General features: G+C 34.0%; 1 protein-coding gene across 1 annotated transcript in view; it reads left to right on the plus strand.

The window, feature by feature from the left end:
* The window catches only part of UNC13C (unc-13 homolog C), a 640,690-nt gene that overhangs the window by 267,242 nt on the left and 352,923 nt on the right, over positions 1-20,525 (plus strand). The window contains exons 8-9 of the mRNA XM_054239666.2: positions 32-259; positions 1,695-1,836. Coding sequence (XP_054095641.2) covers positions 32-259; positions 1,695-1,836 — 370 coding nt within the window. The remainder of the gene's footprint in view (positions 1-31; positions 260-1,694; positions 1,837-20,525) is intronic.

Raw genomic sequence — 20,525 nt, forward strand, 5'->3', positions numbered from 1 at the left:
ATTCACATCACCATTGATTTTTCTGTCATAGGAGCAGCAGAAAAGAGTTCTAAACATGGTGCCGAAGACAAGACTCAGACCATTATTACAGCAATGAAAGAAAGAATGAAGATCAGGGAGAAAAACAGGCCAGAGGTATTCGAAGTAATCCAGGAAATGTTTCAGATTTCTAAAGAAGATTTTGTGCAGTATACAAAGGCAGCCAAACAGAGTGTACTGGATGGGACATCTAAGTGGTCTGCAAAAATAACCATTACAGGTAAAAAAAAAGTCTTTTAAAAAAATTTTATTGAACATTTAGGTTTTTTTATTATTATATTTTAGGATCTGGGGTACATATACAGAATGTGTAGGTTTGTTACATAGTTATACATGTGCCATGGTGGTTTGCTGCAGCCATCACCCCGTCATCTGCATTAGGTGTTTCTCCTGATGTTTATCCCTCCCTAGCCCCCTACTCCCTGACAGGCCCCGGTGTGTGATGCTCCCCTCCCTGTGTCGATGTGTTCTCATTGTTCAACTCCCACTTATGAGTGAGAACACATGGTGTTTAGTTTTCTGTTCTTGTGTTAGTTTGCTAAGAATGATGTTTACTAGTTTAATCCACGTCCCTGAAAAGGACAAGAACTCACCCTTTTTTATGGTTGCATAGTATTCTCTGGTGTATATTTGCCACATTTTTTAAATCCAGTCTATCATTGATGGGCATTTGGGTTGGTTCCAAGTCTTGGCTATTGTAAACAGTGCCACAATAAACATATGTTTGCAGTACATTGAGATTTTTATATGTCCTAATAATAATTATAGGTAAAATAAATGATTATTTTTTTGAATTAGGTTAATATGAACGAGACTAGCTAGTACTTTGAATTTTGAAAACATATACTAGGTAGGTGAAGTAATTTTAGTCTATGTCTAGTTCTAATCAAAAGTTCTTTCACAGGAAAAAGTTTCTTTTTTTCAATATATTCACCAGTACCCTGCAGTTTACAAGAAACTGGCTTTCATTGCTGCCTACCAGGGATAAATTATAACAGTATCTAATAAAATCTTCAGTTAATTTTTTAAAAGAGAAAATAGATGTTATTTTACTTACTCCTGGGTCAATATCCCTCATCCATTTGGTCTTCAGGTCAGGGCAATTTGCATTTAGTGATATCTAGTAAACTGGACTTCTGAAGTTGCTTGTAATGTTAACAGCAAGTGACTGTGCAGCCTGTTAACATTTACCAAGCCTCTTTACTTACTCATTTTGTATTAACAAGGTAAATAAAGATGCTTTCTAAACTGTGTAGAGTTGATCAATATTGACAACAGACTCACAAATAAATGAGTTTGGATTGCAGGCCTTTGAATTATGTTGGATAATTTTTCATATAAAAGTAAATATGTCTTCCTCATTTCTCTGTACATATATGCAGTAATGTGTATGAGTATATAGCTAATGTGCATACACATGTGTATGTATATAGCTACTCTTCATTGCAGGCAAAAGCAAAAATTACAGATTTTAATGTTGTATATTTATTTTTATTAAACTTGTTTTTAAAAGTTCTGTTGTTCATGAGAATGAAAGCAATGGGGCTGCATCTGTAAACCCAAGGAACCAAATGACATAAAAATTGTCTTTATTATCATTATATTTTGTTTCTGAGGAGTCTTTCTGCTAAAATGTTTATTTTGGTTTATTTCAGTGGTTTCTGCACGGGGTCTACAGGCAAAAGACAAAACAGGATCCAGTGATCCATATGTTACAGTTCAAGTTGGAAAGAACAAAAGAAGAACAAAAACCATTTTTGGAAACTTGAATCCAGTATGGGATGAGAAGTTTTATTTGTGAGTATATAATGTGAAACTTTTACAAATATTAAAATATTTAAGACTGAATTTAAGACAGGCATGCAAAGTACGCAGTAATTATATTTTAATAATCTCATACCCAAAGTAATAAAAAAGTAAAAGTAATGTTATAAACTCCCTCAGTACTCTCATAATATTTATTATTTATTCTTCATCTTTGGAAGCAAGTGAGTAAGAATATTTCAAACGACAAAAAGATGGCATGACTGGGGTGGCTTTACAGGAGAGTTAAAAAAGATACGCAACATGATCTATAGCTTGGGATGACCCAACATGACCAGAAATGTAATCTTGATTCAACAGTATCTTGACATTTGGAGATGTGTAATTAAAGACAATGGACTTAGCGCATTACTTAGCCCATCACTTAGGGTAAACCACGTCTACACTAGCTTATACTAATAAGATGGCTGATAACAACTTTTATAACCTTGCATTTTCTATGAGGACATTTAGTTTTAAACCTCATGTCTTTCACTGAACAGCAGGAACTTATTTTTCTCTCAAAGCTTCTTTTCTTTTTACCTCTCCTTCTTAGAAAAAAAATTTCAGTTATTATTTGGTAGAAATAAAAATTCCTATATGAGTTAAAGATGGTCTGTTTTCTTTAGTTCTCTCTTTGTAAATGCTTTAACCATGAATCTCATTACCATGATAAGTAAATACACCCAGAACATATAGCTTATTTCGGAATGTGGGCAATATTGTGTAAGAAGTAGAGTTTCTTGCATATGTGGCCTGATGAAGGAAATCTTCATAAATAGGTTCAGAAGACCAGTTGGAACCAAATAACAGAGGGTACTGTAGAATGAATTATGGGATTTGGAGGATTTCTCCCTTCAGAATTAGGAGAGAGACTAATACCCCTTTGATAAAGCAGAAGACAAGAAATAATTGGTAGTACAAATTAACATTCCTGTTGGAGTCAAGTAAATGAATAAAGCAGGGAAGGAACAACAAAGGGGAGGAATGAAAACTATGGAAAACCAGAGAACATGTGATTCTCAGAAAAGAAATGGCTTCCACTGCCATATGATCATGCAGACAGGATGCAGCTGGAGCTTCCAGTTTTTCAGGAACAGTTTTATTGAGGAATAATTGACATAACCTAAAATCTACACATTTAAAGTATACAGTATGTTAAGTTTTGACATATGTGTACCTCCCGAGAAATCATCACTACAGGCAACATAATGAATGTATCCATCAGTCCCCCAAAAGATTCTTTATGCCTAATGGAAAGTCATTCCTTCTGACTTCCCATGTGCCAAGGCAGTCACTGGTTTGCTTTCTGATGCTATGGAATACTTTTCATTTTGCATTTTCTAGGATTTTCTGTAACTAGAACAATATGGTATGTAATCCTTTGTGTGGTTCTGTTCATTCAACGTGATTATTTTGAGATCTATCCAAGTGGTCGGATATATCAATGGATTATTTCTTTTTATTGCTGGGTGACATTCCATTTTATTAATATATCATAGTTTATTTTACCATTCACCTCCTGATGGAAAATTTGATTTGTTTCCAGTTTTTAGTTAATGACAACAACGTGACCCATATGTTAAATGAGTGACTCATATTAAAACTGATATTTGCATATAAATATTTGTGTGGACAAATGTTTTTATTTATCTTGAGTGAATACCTAGAAGTGGAATGAATAGCTAGAGCACATATTAGGGATATGTTCAATATTTGAGATATTTTTTCCAGATGACTGTACCATTTTACCCTTCCACTACAAATGTAGTGAGTTTGAGAGTTCTAGATCAAACACATCCTTCCAACACAAATGGTCCCTGACTTACGATGATTGGACACAATGATTTTTTACTTTAAAATATATTTATCAGATTTAATCCCATTGTAAACTGAGGTGTTTTTTCTTATAATTGGGTTACAGTTTCTATTGAATGCCTATCACTTTTGCACCATCATAAAGTTTATAAATCTTATATCAAACCAGTTGTTAGCTGGGGACCATCTGCTGTATTGCACATGTTTGGTGCATTTTCAACTTATGATAGTTTGTCTTATGATGGGTTTTTCATGATATTACTCCATTGTAAATTGAGGAGTATCTCATTGTAAATAGAGGTAAGGCCAGTTTTTGAAATTTTGGACATTCTGATTCATGTTAGTGTTATCTTATAGTGGTTGTATTTTGCATTTCCCTAAAGACTAATAATTTTGAGCCTGTTATCATGTGCTAATGTGCTATGTATCTGCTTTGGTTAAGTGTCCCTTCCTTTCCCTTCCCTTCCTTTCCCTTTTTCCCTTCCCTTTCCCTTCCCTTCCTTTCATTTCTCTCTTTTTTTCTCTCTTTCTTTCTTCATTTCCTTTCCCCTTTCCTTTTCTGTTCTCAGGTATATGTGCAGACTGTGCAGGTTTGTTGCATAGGCATACTTGTCCCATGGTGGTTTGCTGCACCTGTCAACCCATCATCTAGGTTTTAAGCCCTGCATGCATTAGGTATTTGTCCTAATGTTCTCCCTCCTCTTGCCTCCACCCCTCAACTTTTCTTAATTTATTTTTTCTTCTTTTTTCTTTCTGTCTTTCACTTTGGATTACTTCCCTTGTGTGTGTTTAAATTCACTAAGCTTTGCTTCTGTAATGTCTAATCTGCTAAAATGTAAGCCACTCTCTTTTTCATATTAGACATTTTATTTTCCATCTAAGGAAATCCTAACTGGGTCTTTTAATCTTCCATTCCTCAACTGAAATTTTTGAAAACATGCAACACTTATAGTAACTGTTTTGATGTCCTTGCCTACCTATTCTAACATCTGTGTCCAATCTTGGTCAGTTTTGATTGACGGATTTTTCTTCTCGTTATGCATGATATTTTTCTGCTACTTTGCCTGGTAATTTATCTTGAATTCTGGACATTGCAAATGTTACTTTGTTGCTTGCTGGATATTGTAGCATCCTATAGGTATTATTGAGCTTTGTTCTGGACATAGTTAAGTTACATGGAAGTATTTCTGTCCTTTGGAACTTGCTTTTCAAATTTGTTAAATGGGAATAAAATAGTGCTCATTTTCAGGCTAGTTATACCCCATGATAAAGGCAAGACTGTTTATCTTACTCTTCCTACTAAGTCATGAATCCGGAGGTTTTCTCATCTGCCCAGTGGAAATTTGTATGATTTCTCAAACTGGCTATGTGGTGGACACTATTACATCTAAACTTTCCAATCTCAATCTGGTCTTGGGCAGTTTCTTTATATGCATGCAGTTATCATCACACAACTGAATTCTCAAGGAGACCCCCATGCAGATTGTTGAAGTCTTCCTTCTGTTCAGCTCTCTTTTTTAGATGTTATGCCCTGTGACTTCTAGCTGCCTTGGTCTTCCCCAACTTACAACTCTGCCTTTCAACTTGAAAAGTCAAATGGACTCTACTTTGGTTTCTATTCCTTGCACAATGATTAGAAAACTATGCTACAGATTAACAAAAACCTCTCTATAGCCTAAAAAAAAAAAAAAAGGAAAGAAAACTCCCTCAAGGCAGTAAGCTGAAGTAATTATAGGGCTCACTTTCTTTGTTTTTCTCTTTCTCAGGGATCACTGTTTATCATTGACATATCTCCATTATATTGAAAATCATTGTTTGATATATTTTATTCACTGCTTGATTTTTTATGTGAGAGGATATCTCTGACCCCTGTTAATCCCTCTTGACTAGAATAGAAAGTCTGAAAATCTGAATTTGATTGATAAGCAAAAAACAAAATAAAGCAGTATGAGAGCCAACATATGGCTTGTTAAAGAGAATAAAATGTCCATAATATTGATCCAGTTGTAATCAGTAAGATAAAATAGAAATATATTTTAACCCTTCAAAGGGTCCTCCTTGAGAATTCAGCTGAGTAGTGATAAGTGCAGCTAAATAATGATGCATGTGAGAATACTATCTAGGGCCACCCAAGCACTAGATGAGACAGTTTGCAGTGCTCATCCAGAACAGGAATAGTGCTTGTTCCCGCCAGACTGGCTAAAACGCATGGTGGTTCATGGGCCAAGTGCACAGACGTGTACACTGGAATGGACTATTAAACTGCACATCATCTATATTATTATTGGCAGTTTTCATAAAATTTTCTATGTTGTATGCCTGTTTTTCTTTTGCTGGGAGGCACCATCTGTACTGGCAATAACAATATATGTATTTTTTTAGCAACATCATTTCGAAGAAGAAATTTAACACTATACCTGGCCATGTATGAAAAGTACTATATGTACTGTAGTACTTTTTATATATGTTTTTATGTATACTGTATAAAAGTACATAATTTTTAACAATATTTTCTACTTTACTGATAAAATATTAACTTTAAGTGAAGTTACACTTGTAATTATTTTCTATTTGTCTCCTTTTAGAATATTGAAAATAAATGCCAACCGTTTTTAACATTAATTCTGTTATCAGTTTCCTGAACTCTGAGATTTTATTCTTATTACAGAGGCTCTATATCACTGACTCCAGAAATACTATTGTGAAGCTACTGGTGCATGTTTTCATTTATCATAAAAATGGCATGAGATCTGCAAAGTTACCTTTTCTTTATAAAAATGGTTCTCTTTTGCAGAAAGAAATGAGTTCACAGTGAATTTATGTTGAGACTTTGAAAAATGCATACACGTCACAGATGAACTCATCCATGCCTCCCCTTACCCTGACAGTTCTGCCCTGTGAACTGGGGTGGAAAAATGTATACTGACGTCCTGAAAATAGGATGTTTTATTAATAGTGTGGCTTTCACTTCTGAGCTTGAGCGTATCTAATATAAAAAATAGGGATAATCATATCTCACCAAATTGTTAGTTTTTTTGGGATAGATATTATATATAAATTTATTAGAACTTACTAAGTATTAAAAATGATAGCTATATTATTATTAGCATTAATAAGATGATTATACCTTTTGTACTGAGCTTCAGGTCTTTACACTAAATATGACAGCAGTATTCACATGCCAAAAAGTTCCAACTTGAATAGTGAGGCCAAGGGAGGACCACTGAACTGGCTGCTATAAAAGAAAAAGAAAGTTCTACCAAAGTAAGGGTCAGAGAATTGAGACTGGGAAATAAATCTAAGAGATAGTTTTGTCCAACTTCCTCATTTCACTGATGAGAAAATCAAAGCTCAAATGGGTTGTAGTACATTCAACACTGCAAAGTAGACCCCTGTTGTGAAGCCACAAATAAGTAGAAATTAGGAAGTGTGATTTATTTTTCCTCTCCATCCAACTCTTCACTTGAAAAAATGCTGCGGACCTGATCAAGGCAAGCTGTAAAACTGGTAAAATGAAAATGTAGTTGAAATAGTTTTTCAACTTTAGAATTTGGTCTTAATTATCCCCCCATAAATGGCACTTCAGTGCCCTCCAGAGATTTTAATGCTAAATAATTTCAATTTTAATTTTATCTCTCTTACTATAAGTTAAAACAAAGAGTTTGAATTTTTAATCTTTAGAATACTATGGATGGTGTGTGATTTCAGAATGGGGCACTCAACAGCATTTGCAGAGCACAGAGGCATGACCAATTAAGCCCTTGCAGAAATCTGAGTTACAAGGGGTTGTAAATAAATGTCTAATTCCTAAAACATCACGTAAAGATTAATTAAGATAACACATACGAAAATGCTTTGAAAATGATGAAGTATCATATAAATCTAAGGTGCTGGGTATCTTTGCTCTTTGATCCTAAGTTTATAGTTGATCATTTCATGATTAATGATGACATTCAATTTCACTTTCCTTTGCTACTGTTAATGGAATGTTTTATGCTTATCATAAACCAGTCCCTCAGGAGGAAGACAAGTAAGTCTCTCTCAGTGAGTTATAAAGAGCAAATGCCAGTACGGTCTGCCAGTTTGAATAAGAAATTTGAGAGTTAGGAGACTGACATTTTGTGCATATGTTGATGCTGTTTTCTGCGGACTCTATAGTTGAGACCTTGGTGCCTCCTTTTTGCAAACTTCTGAAATAAAAACAGATTTCATGCTGACTCCCTATAAGAGTTGAGGTAGGTCATAAAGGTGATAGTAGATATGTGTTACTTAATCTGCTTTTAACTGATGTTAACCATTGGAGTAAAGAATTATGTTGAGAAAGTCTAGTCAACAAAATGCTTCTGGTAAGAGTGCAAATATGTCCTCATTTATAGTAGCATTGAATAGTCATGGTAATGGTATTTAAATATTCTACTTATGTAACTGACTGGACAATTAGCTCCACTTGCTTCTTGGAGTATCCGTTTAATTCCACCTACATTTCCTGAGTGAAGCTTATATGTAAAGCACTGTAGTTAAGTAGGTATTGACTTAAAGAGTGATTCCATGTTATACCAAAAACTATCTGACCTGCAAGATTATAAACCTGAGTTCCAGAATGGCTCTGGGTCTAACATGTTTCTTGACTTCCTGGAAAACCCTTAACCTCTTTGAATCTCCATTTCACCATGGCAAATGTGCTAAAAGTTATTCCCATCTTGACAGGCAGTAACACTAAATTCATAAGGCTGTTGTTTAGAGGCATGATTGTCTTGGATTTTTTGAACAGTATGGCAGCCAAGTTCAATTCCTAGCTACCCAGATGTGGTGCACAGATTGCCTCAGGCCTATGGCTCTCCACCATGCCATGTGCTGCTCAGCTGGAGCTGAGTATGAATTAAGCATAAGCTAAGCTCTATGCAAGATAGTTTATTTAATACCACATTTAAAAATATTTGATAGCACAGCAGACTCATATTTTAAAATGACAGCCTGAACATCATCATGAATCTGATTTATTGCCTAGATTACTAGCAGTCTCTTCCTAGGCTGTATGTAAAATAGCCTGAGCCATTTTACAGTGATGGTGTCAATATCAGGAAGTCATTTGTCATTGAAGATAGTTCTACAGGTTTCTAAAGCAAGGAGTTCAGTCACACTTTATGGGATTAGAATTTATTTATTTATATATTTATTTACATTTTTTACTAATCACTGCCTACATTGTGATTATGTCTAGCAGAAGGGAAATATAATAACCAATTCTGCCCTTTGCTTACTAAATGAGATTGAGCCATTCCCTATCCACACACAGCAAAGCCAATAGAACATAATTTACATAATCACTGCTTCCCACTAAAATCTAAGCGTCTTATAATAAATAGCAGAAGGAGTTTTGGACATATCTGAATTGAATGTCATAAAATATGAAGTTAGGGTCACCAAAGAGAATTAATTCACAGTCAGTAAACTAGAAAATATCACGTCAGGATGCTCCTTTACAGATATCACTGCAATATTCCATAGACAGAGATGCAAGGTGCTGTGAACTTTACTTAGTTTTAAATTGAGAGCCAAACAGAATTTAAATAAAATCTTCCAAATCTTTAGGGAGCAATTGGAGTACAAACGGCAATCTTTGGGGTAATAGGGACTGTTCTGCAGAAATCTGTCTTAGTCACAGGAGAGAAAGCCCTCTACAATTAAACTACTACATGGAAGGGCCTTAGGTGGGGACAAATTTTAGTATATGAGAACAGAAAGTCATTGCAGGAATCCAGGAAAAGCCAAACAAATGTCTCAGTGGCAGAAATGATTATGGTTGTTTATTCCTCTCTTTTTCTCTGGGAGTTTATTCACCTGTATTTGTTTTTCTATCTTTCTACTTACACACACACTCTCTCCTTTCACTGTGCCCTATCTCCCTTTCTTCCCTGCTTTTTCCTTCCCTCTCTGTAGGCTGATGTGATTCTTGATCACTACTCAATAGATCTTCTTGTTTGTTTGTGTCCCTGTGGTATCTAGGCCTTGGCCATGTGTTTCCCAACTCCAGAACTCAGTTTGATGCTGGGAATCTCTTTGGATTTTTCACTAATTAGCTCAATTCATTAAAAAAAAAAAAAGCACCATGTAACTCCTGGATTATTTGTCTGTCAATGATTGGAACATCTTAAAACTATCACTTGTATGTTTAATGTGTGGAAGGGAGACAAGGGAAATCCTAATGGCTTGGTAGTCACTCCAATGTGGGTTGAAGCAATTTCCACTGAGTGTAATATACCTAGTATTGCACTACAACTGATTTAGCAGTATTTTCAAGATCTTAAAACTAAAATGCCAGTTTATCTGTATTTGGTTCATTCCCTCACTTCTTGGATGTACCACTTGTATAGACGACCTACTTTGAAAGCAGAAAAAGAAGATGAACATGCTAGTGCTGTTCCTGGCCACACTGAGAAGATCCCTGTCAATCCAGATCCGTATAGTGTAAAATTCAGCTTTCTGAGCAATTGCTTTTGTGTGTGTGTCAACCCCAACACTCTGTAGAGAAATAATTCATTGAACATTATGTCAGTGTGAGGTACTCTTCACAGTGTTACAGACAGTGACGTAAATGTAAAAGACAAATGATTTTTTTTTTTTTTTTTTGCCTCACAGCTTTCATTACAGTTGCAGTGGAGATGATGCTGAGGATGACATCCTCAGTAGGGGGAGGCGGTCTTAGGGATGTGGGTAGAAGTGGCCGGTTCTGCCTTGTGCTGCTGTCTTGACTTGACAGTAGGATAGTTATTTGACTCCAAATAAAAGATGTTTAAAGCAAGGTAATATTTGAAGGGTTGGAAAACGAAGTTCTAAATAGGTAAGCAGTGTGTTCAAGAAATATTAATGGCCAGGAAGAAATATCTAATATTTGTGTAGCCATTTACTGTATCTCAAATTCCATCTTATATATGGTACTTCACAACTAATCATTGTCATTATGATTGTTGTTATTATTTTACATATGAGAGAGACAGGGCTTCAGGAGGCCAACACATTTTTCCTAAATAATCTATCCCAACAAGCAAAATGAACAAAACACAACTCATGTCTATATATTCTATTATCACGTAAATATCCACTTAAAGAGGCGTACTATAAACTCTAAAGCAACCACTAAAATGAGAAAACAAAAAAACATTATGGCCAAAATACCAATCAAGTAGACAAGTTTTAATATCAAAAATAATAAATCCTATAAAGGGATAATAGACAAATGGAGGGAAACAGAAAGCAAATAACAAGATGATAGACTAAAACTTAAACATGTCAGTGATCACATTAAATAAAAAAAATCTAAATGCCCTGAATAAGAGGCAGTGATTGTCAGATTGAATGAAAAAGCAACATGCAAACATATCTTACCTATAAGAAATACACTTTAAATAAAGAAACAAATCATTATACTACTTGTAGGTATGCTACTTAGAACACTCTGCCCAACAAGAACAAAATATATATTATTTTAAAGTACACATGGGATATTTGTGTTGATAGCAAGTAAACACATGAAAATATGTTCAGTATCTTTAATTATTAGGGAAATTCAAATTAAAACTATATGAAAATCACTTTATACTTAGTATAATAGTATGTTCTTTGTCCCCTATTATTATTTTTTGCCTTTTTTGGACCACTTGAATATTTTTTATAATTGTGTTTGATATAGTTTGTTGGGTTATTTATATCTCATTATTTGTCATTTTAGTGACTGCTTTAGAGTTTATTGTGTATATATCTTTAAGTTATAACAGCATACCAGTAATATTATATGAATACTACTTCGCATACAATATGAGATAGTTATAATGATACCCTTCTAGTTTTCTCCTCTATATCCTTATCCTGTCATCACTAAGTGTTGGTGAGAATGTGATAGAACTGGAACTCTCCTGTTGGTGGGAATATAAAATGGTAAAGCACCTGGGGAAAAAGTTTATTAGTTTATTGAGAAGAAAACTTGTGTCCATACAAAGACTTGTATACAGATATTCATAGCTGCTTTTTTGTAATAGCTAAAAACTGAAAACAACCCTAAGTCTTCATCAGTAGGTGACTAGATAGACAAGTTGTGGTCTATCTAGAGACAGAAATACTTGTTATTAGTGAAAAGGAATGAGTTACTGGTATAATATACAGTGTCATAAGTAATTCTCAAAATAGTTATGGTGAGTGACAGAATTCAGACAGGAGTTCTTGCAATATAATTTTATTTACATAAAAGTACAGAAAATGTGAAATTCAGACTAATTTCCGAAGAAACCAGATCAGAGGTTTCCTGGGAAGTAAGAAAAGGAAAGGATGACAGGAACTGATTATAAAGAAGCTCAAAGAAACTTTTAGAGAAAGTTTTGAAATATGACTTTAATTATATTAATCATGGTGATGGTCCCATGGGTGAATGCATATGCCAAGACCTAAAAATGTTGTACATTTAAAATGCATGTAGTTAATTGTATTTCAATTATGCCACAATAAATTATTTTTAAAAACTCTGACAAAAAATGCATTTACCGTGTTAGCAGAATCAGTATTCCATCAATTATTCACATGCCACAAATTCAAGATGATATAAAATTGCTGCTTCTAGTATGATAATGATGACCGTGCTCATGACCATGATGAACATACAATATCAATGACTCCAACTACCACCATCCTTTATGGTCTGACATTAATGGTTTACAGTGTTCAACACATCCAAGATCTTGTATAAAAGAAATACAGTATTATGTATATTTAGATTCTTACATTTATGGCTGAGAAAAAATGTCTCCAACTTTTCTGAAATCATAGATATCATAGCCAGAAACCCAAGTTCCTTGATGGGCTAAGTAGGATGTAATAATGTTGTTTGTAGAATGTACTCATTGAGTTTTGTATAAAAAGTCATTACTCAAAATTAAAAAAATGTGCTATCTCAGGCACATCTATTTATATTTGATATTGTTTCCCATTAGTTTTGTGACATTTGAGATAATTTTTGATATACTGCCTCAAAATTTTTATGTATTTTATATATGTTAGCATAATTTTCTTCACCTAAGTTTTGATCTACTTAAGGATATGGACCTCCTAAATAATTTTGAGTCTAAAGTAAGCATAAAAATCTATTTAATAATTATTTTCAAATGATAATTTCTGAAATTGATTTTTTTAACCAATGAAGGCACCTTTTATACACTTTTACTGTTAATTTAAGAAATATATTTGCACTACCCTTTCATTCTTATTTCTCCTTTCTTTTCTAATGGCATTTTCTTCCAAATAATTCCAAAGGCATCCCTTTCTTTTCCCTCATGGTGCCTGAATATTATGATGATGAACTCAGATGTTGACATTTTTATTAGCATCTCCAGAATGTTTTTCTGCCTGGTGAAATTTTAAGAATGCCTTTAGTCTTCATGATATGTTGGTTATTTTCTTTCAGTTACGTCTCTACTCAATAAAGATGATTTTGAAGCTGATTTTGACTAGAATTGAACTTGGAGGAACAATAAAAGAGATACCACTTACTCTGACTTAGTAAAAGCACTAAAATAAGCAGTAGGAAATAACCTCTTGAGCTTTTACTAGTGTTAGATTCATGTCATCTTTTTTTACTCTGTCCTTCCAGAACAACATATAAGGTTAAGAAAGCACAGGATGGAAACCTACCACTAACTCTGGGGGAGCATTTGGCGTGACTAACATTGCGAGATGATGTCTAAGACACCCTCTGACATCATAGGTTTATAACTGTATAAAACTCTACCATTGGCAGATAAATACATGTACAGGAGAAATTTCATCAGAAAGGAGACACTAACTTTATCTTTTTAATATTTCTGGTACAAGGGCCATATTTAAAATGGTTTAAGACATGCTTTAATAGATGTTTAGTTTTAAGCAATTATTTTTTTCCTCCCTTTGTTCCAAAGCGGAATTAAAACAAATAATTCAATTTTATTTTTCAATTGCATATTCATTCATTCCAAAGGACTGAGATGAAACAATGACTTGAACCCAATCTATTTTGTAATATGAGAGTTTTGTTGTAGAAAAAAAGAATGATACATTTGGGAAAAATTAGGCAGTCAATGTATTTATGAACTGGCGCTCTGGACAATCTTGGATTTTGGAGGCTACTCTACAGTTAGAGTCCTTTAAATACAGGTAGTAACCAGTGCACAGTTAAAGAAAAACAGTCCCCCTGGATGACTTTCTATTTACAGAAAGGGATCAGTGTGGCATGCAACTCAAAAATAACTCTTAGGTTAATGCCCTCCACTGACCTCACTGACTTTCGTTACCGTCTTTGACCACTGCATCCTGACCTGAGACCTCCGACTGTTTTGCCTAAGTTTTGTTGTGCCTTTTTAAATATTGGCGCTGAACTCTCTTTTCACCACTTTTTAGAAATCTTTTCTCTTTATCAACTACTCCTTATGAGTGTGGATCTTGCAGTTTTAGAACTCCAAGAAAATTCTTAACAGCCATAAGTTTCTTTACTGCCCCCTACTTTAGAGTCGCATGTCAGAATAATATTCTCTTGTGAGCTTGAAAGCTTTAGATCTCTTTGAGTAGACAGAATCAATCCCTATCTGGTGAGAGAGGAACTGGGAAGTTCCCTGAAGAGTGGCTGAATTTCTAGAAAAGTATTCACTAATGTCTAAATGTTCCCCTCTAGGATCAATGCTGTTGTCAAATGAATCAAATTTAGTGTATCTTGATGATCTCCAGGGGTTCCTCAACTTTGTTTTAAGCTATACAATACTATTCTTTATTTCTCTTTATCTTCCTCACACTGATCTCTTCAGTATCTTGATTAGTAACTAGACTAGGTTTTGGGAATGCACTAATTACTTTTTTAATATAATAGACTTTCTTATACTTGTAAAGTACAAAATGGATTGTCAATTAGGACACAGTCAAGACTTTGTCATGTAGAACTGTTTATTACAAGATCAAACCACATGACATCTTTGATATTTGACCCTTTTGACCTATAAAAATAGAACTATTATATTGTTCAACCTAGAGTAATAGCTTTCATTAGAATGATTTCTATCTGAATCATCAGTCTTACCTTTTTATCATCTAGAACATAGATAATAAAGTATTTGTTATACTTTTTAAAACATAAGCTGTGCTTATATTTGATCAAACTGGGTTGTTTTATGTTTTATTTCACAAACTTTGGGAAATTTTAAATACATTCAAACAGGTGTCTGATAAATTTTTATTGAGCTGTTCATAAAAATATTTATTCAACTTTAGTTCTTATGGTACTTAAGTTTGCATTTTAATGATGAAGGGTAATACTGCAGACAGATGGGTACCAGTGCAAAAGTATTACAGGTGTTGCCAAGTGTTTTATAGTATTTGTGCAGTGACTTGGCATTTTCAAAAATTCTATCTTTTTGCATTTTTCACTTCTAGCAAAAGAGCCAAGAGAGGACTGAATTATAACCAACATTACTATTTGTGAATTCTTAAGAACATTTGCTCTATTCAAGATAATTGATTGAAGCTTAGACTTAAGTGGAAAAATTAATTGGAATGTGAGATTTCCTAACATTTCTCCAGCAGTTCCTTGGTGATTAGTACAATCATTTTTTATAAGCCTGTACTGTGCTGTTATATTGCTGATATTTGGGATGAGAGGGATGTTAGTTGACAGTGTTTACCTTTGTGATGGCCTCTTCTGATTCAAGTTTGGTGTTCAGATAAAGTCTGGTTGGGAAACTGATGGAACCACAACTTGTTACTACCATTTCCATCATTGCCTCAAAGTTTCTTGAAAGAATGGCAGCTCTTCTCTTCTAGAAAGGAAAGTGGGGAAATAGCAAACAGAAAGGGAGCCAGGTGTCTACAGAAATGAATGCTGACTGATCCTGTTTTCTTGCCATGGATAAACTCTGGCTATTTATTTTGTTTAACTATTTTTCTCTGGCAAGAAATATTTATAAACCCTTTAGAGGTCTTTTAGATGTGAGAAGCTTTTCATTAGATTATTAGATTTTTTTTTCTGTTCAGATCGACTGGTAAGGAAAAAAGAAAAGTATTGCATGAATATGTATGTATGTATTTTGTTCACTGTAGGATGGATATGCTCCCTAAAAATCAATATAATATAAAAAGATAGGTTTTCAATCATCTCATCAGCAAATATTAAAAAGTAAGTATTCTTCGTGTTAATAAAAGTACAGAGAAGCGATCGAAGGATAAGCACATACATGTTTCTAAATAATATTTTAGTAATGTGTGTATACAGATGTGCATGTAATATGCATACCTTTAAACCTAGCAAAGCCACTCTTAATAATTTGACTAAAATATTTTCACAAGTTCATAAACATACACATCTAAGGGGTTCTGTGGTTATGTGTAGTATTTTTGTAACAGTAAACAAATGGAAACTATCTAAATGCCCATCTCCTGTATATAGGGGATTAATTAAATAAATTAGGACATAGTAATATAATGAAATACAATATAATTATTAAAAAGAATTATGTGTCAAGATGTACCTAATGTGTTAACTTAAAGTGCTAAATTATATGTACAATAAGATCCCATATTTGTCACAATTCAAAGTAGACACATGTATCTACGTTGATAACAATGTATCAAACTTTTTTTTTTTTTTGAGGCAGAGTTTCGCTCTTGTTATCTCGGCTCACCACAACCTCCGCCTCCTGCGGAGGTTCAAGCAGGGTTCAAGCAATTCTCCTGCGTCAGCCTCCTGAGTAGCTGGGATTACAGGCATGCGCCACCATGCCCAGCTAATTTTTTGTATTTTTAGTAGAGACGGGGTTTCACCATGTTGACCAGGATGGTCTCGATCTCTTGACCTCGTGATCCACCCGCCTCGGTCTCGCAAAGCAATGTATCAAACTTTTTAAAGGCAAATACTAACACCAAATAATAACTTTCCATTAAAATATTGACAATAATATTCCGTGAGTAAAGTAATCAACTAGATACAGCTTTCACAATAAGAATTGTGCTCACCACAGATGGAAATTGATAGAGGAGAATTCCATCTTTCCGAAAAACACACACACACTCTCTCTCTCTCTCCATATGTGTGTGTGTGTGTGTGTGCACTTTTTAAAAAATTGATACAGAATCTCATTCTGTCGCCCAGGTCAGAGTGCAGTGTGCAATCTCAGCTCACAGCAACCTCCACCTCCTGGGTTCAAGCAATTTTCCTGTCTCAGCTTCCTAAGTAGCCGAGATTACAGGCATGTGCCATGACACCTGGGTAATTTTTATATGTTTAGTAGAGACAAGGATTTGCCATGTTGGCCAGGCTGGTCTCAAATTCCTGAGCTCAGGTGATCCACTGGCCTTGGCCTTCCAAAGTGCTGGGATTACAGGAATGAGCTACCATGCCCAACCAACATTCAATATTTTTAAAAGTCTTTAAATTAGCCATAAACTTATGCAAAGTATTTGAACTAGACAGGTTTTTTTCTAAGCTAGTATGATTATTCTATCATGTCTAATATATATTGACCTTGAAAGTGAATTATAAAAACTGTGTAATTGAATCGCAGATCTTGGAATATTATAGCTAGAATAGGAAAACCACAAAAACAACAGCAACAGACACTGTTCCATTCCCTTTACAGTTATATGATCTTTTGTTCCTTTACAACCAAAGACTTTAGAGATTATGATGTATAGCTCTTTGTTCTATGAGCAGATAAATTTTTAAAAAGAACACATATCACTACTTAAATGAAAATTAGATTTGAGAAAATAATATCTGTATTAAAATCAAATAAATATTAAACATACATCCAAAGTAGACCTTGTTTCTTCAAACAAATAGTTTAATTTCAGCTACAATAGTTATGCCACTAATTGGAACAAGTATTTTTTAGTATCTAATAAGTAAATAAAAGGAAGAATATGATTACTCCTACCTGTGATGTTTCTCTTATTTATTATGCAAACAATTTTGAATACCTGCTTTCTGCAGGTACTAGAGCTTGGAACAAACAGAAAGCTCCCAGGAAGCTTTCACACAGGGATGACTCTTTATGTGGGTTTTGAAAGACAGGTAAGCATTCACCAGAGGAGTAGGAAAAAGACATCCTAACTAGGAAAACCATGAACACAGGGTTTGAGCTAAGGAAACACAAGGTGAACCAAAGAAATGGTGAATAGGAATCATGACAAACACATGAGCACCCATGTGCACAAGCACACACACACACACTCACACACATACACCCACATTTCTAATTTCTTGAGGCAACAGTTTGATCTGCCTGTTCTCTTATCTCTCTCTTCTTAAGTGGTCTTTTTGTAGCAAAATGAACACGGGGTTATTTCCTTTGAAAGTTTTAACATTCGTTATTTTAATATTAATAATTATATGTACATTATAATTTTAATATTATTTTAATAGCTTAATATTCACTTACTGTTATTATTTAACTGTTTTAATGTTATTTAATAATTATCAAACAGTTGTTAAAGCAAGTTTATTCTGCAACATCTGTGGAGAAATTATATGTAAACATGTAACACAAAGCTTTGAAATATTTATAATCTAATTTTGGGTTCTAGAAGGTGGTTCAGGGAGATTAATGTAGCTTATGAGGTTATATTTTGCCCTTTGGTTCTATGATCTGTGAAAATGTAAGTGCTTTCTCCAGTCAACCCTTAAAAGCCAGTATGTGAACTCCTCTTCTCCTTTTCCAAAAGTCATGCTAATAATAGAATTCCTTTCTTGTTCTTATTTTTATCTTCTGCTATGTTACTGACTTCTAAAATGGATTTACAGTGCCTTAAAAATACAAAGAAAAGCTTTGAGAGAACTTAAAGTTTTGGGGATTCTCTCTTTTTTTTTAAACTTCAGTAACTAAATCGCTCCTGTTAAATGGAAGTGGGAAAGGATTCTCTGCATCATCACTGAGTTTTGAACTTAGAGTTTGTCCATCTACTGTAACAGAATTTGAAGATAATAGTGTTAGGGATCTTCATTCAATAACAAGTGAGACGCTGATATTGCAATAGAAGTGGGTTACATAATTCATGATAAATCACTAAGAGGAAATGTGAAAGTTGAGTGTCTTATAGTATTTCCATTTGCTGGGTCAGAGTTTAAGGAATTAAGCTGTAACTAGAGAATTTAATTACTGTTTGAAAGGCTGCTGCTGCTGCTTTGCCTCAGGATGGCTCTGGCAGGAGGTTTCTGGCTGAGGATTTTCTCAGTTGATGCCCTGCCTTCTAGGCCCAGTTGGCATGAGATCATTCACAATTACTAGAACATATTTGAAAACACATTTTTTATTGCAACAGAAAAAAATATTAATAATAAAATAACATTTTCACAAATTCTCTGATATTTTAATGAATATACATTTTTATATATGTATGTGTTTATTCATCAGGTATATTCAGTAATTATTTATTTTACTTATTTTTGAAGACAGACTTTTGCTCTGTCACCCAGGCTGAAGTGCAGTGGTGCCATCTTGGTTCCATGTAACCTTCACCTCCCCAGTTCAAGCGATTCTCCTGCCTCAGCTACCCAAGTAGCTGGGGTTACAGGTGTCTGCCACCACACAGGGCTAATTTGTTTTGTATTTTCAGTAGAGATGGGGTTTCACCATGTTCACCAGTCTAGTCTCGAAATCCTGACCTCATGTGAACCGCCCGGTTCAGCCTCCCAAAGTGCTAGGATTACAGGCCTGAAACACTATGCCTGGCCCATTATTTATTTTATCAATATATCTTTTAATAAAAGCTGGTACAATACTATTTTGAATATTACAGGATCTTTTTACAATTAAAATACTTCAGCAGTGATGTTATATTCGGAGATGGTTACTTGGGCAGGAACTTGTTTTTTTCCATTGAAGTCACACAATTAGGCTTTATTGATTTTATGAAAGCCATGAGCATTTCTCTAGGTAGAGTGAAACATCTCATAATGTGTTAAACTCTGATAACTAGGGCAAAAAAATATTTGTTTGCTTTAATGATAGGAAATGTGTATTTGGACCATATCTAGAAGACTAATCTAAAAGTATTTTCAAAGTTGGAATAAGTAATTATAAAGAAATTAGTCATTTTGAGGCTGCCAAAAGAAAATTGGCTAAATAAGTGATTGGCTCTACAGAGATACAGCACCTGTAAATTAAAATCAAAAATCAAAACAAAACACAGACACACATACAGTAATTCTGAGTTCAGAAAAGGAATATATATTTGTTTAATTTTGGATGTAATAAAATACCTTATTCCCATAGAAACAAAACCAGCTCACTCTTTAACAATGAAAACATTTAAAATTAGAAATATGAATCACTCTTTAAGAAGAGAACTATTTTTAATCAAAGGAAAACTGTAAAACAAATAACCTGGCTCTAGCAGTACTTTATTTATCAAGTTCTTGCAGTAAAAATTCTTAATTTCTGTTGATTAAAAAAAAGCCAAATTCACAAAGTGGTAAACTGAAAACCAGGAGCCTTGGTTAACAAATTATTTAGTTCAGAAATTGTTTAGTAGAATAAGATTTAGTGAGACTATGCATTTTTCTTTTATTACACATGGCAGATTTTTTTCCTCTTGTATATAAGGATATTTTTCTTGCTGTCAAATTGTTTACTACAAGAGCCTGTCATTTTCCAGCTAAAATGCAAACCTGTATATTTTCGTGAGTCAAGGTTTGTAAAACACATTTTAAACAGTTAAGGAATGCCATAGAACATAGCAAGTATAAAAACTAATGTATTCAGTTTCACATTAAGCCACAGCATTAGCAAAGAATAGATTCATTTATTTCATTGAACAAGAAGTTCAGATATAGGTATTTGGGAGTTAGTGTGGTAACTCAATCC

This window comes from Callithrix jacchus, chromosome 8 (genome assembly GCF_049354715.1).
Source record: "Callithrix jacchus isolate 240 chromosome 8, calJac240_pri, whole genome shotgun sequence".
Lineage (NCBI taxonomy): Eukaryota > Metazoa > Chordata > Mammalia > Primates > Cebidae > Callithrix > Callithrix jacchus.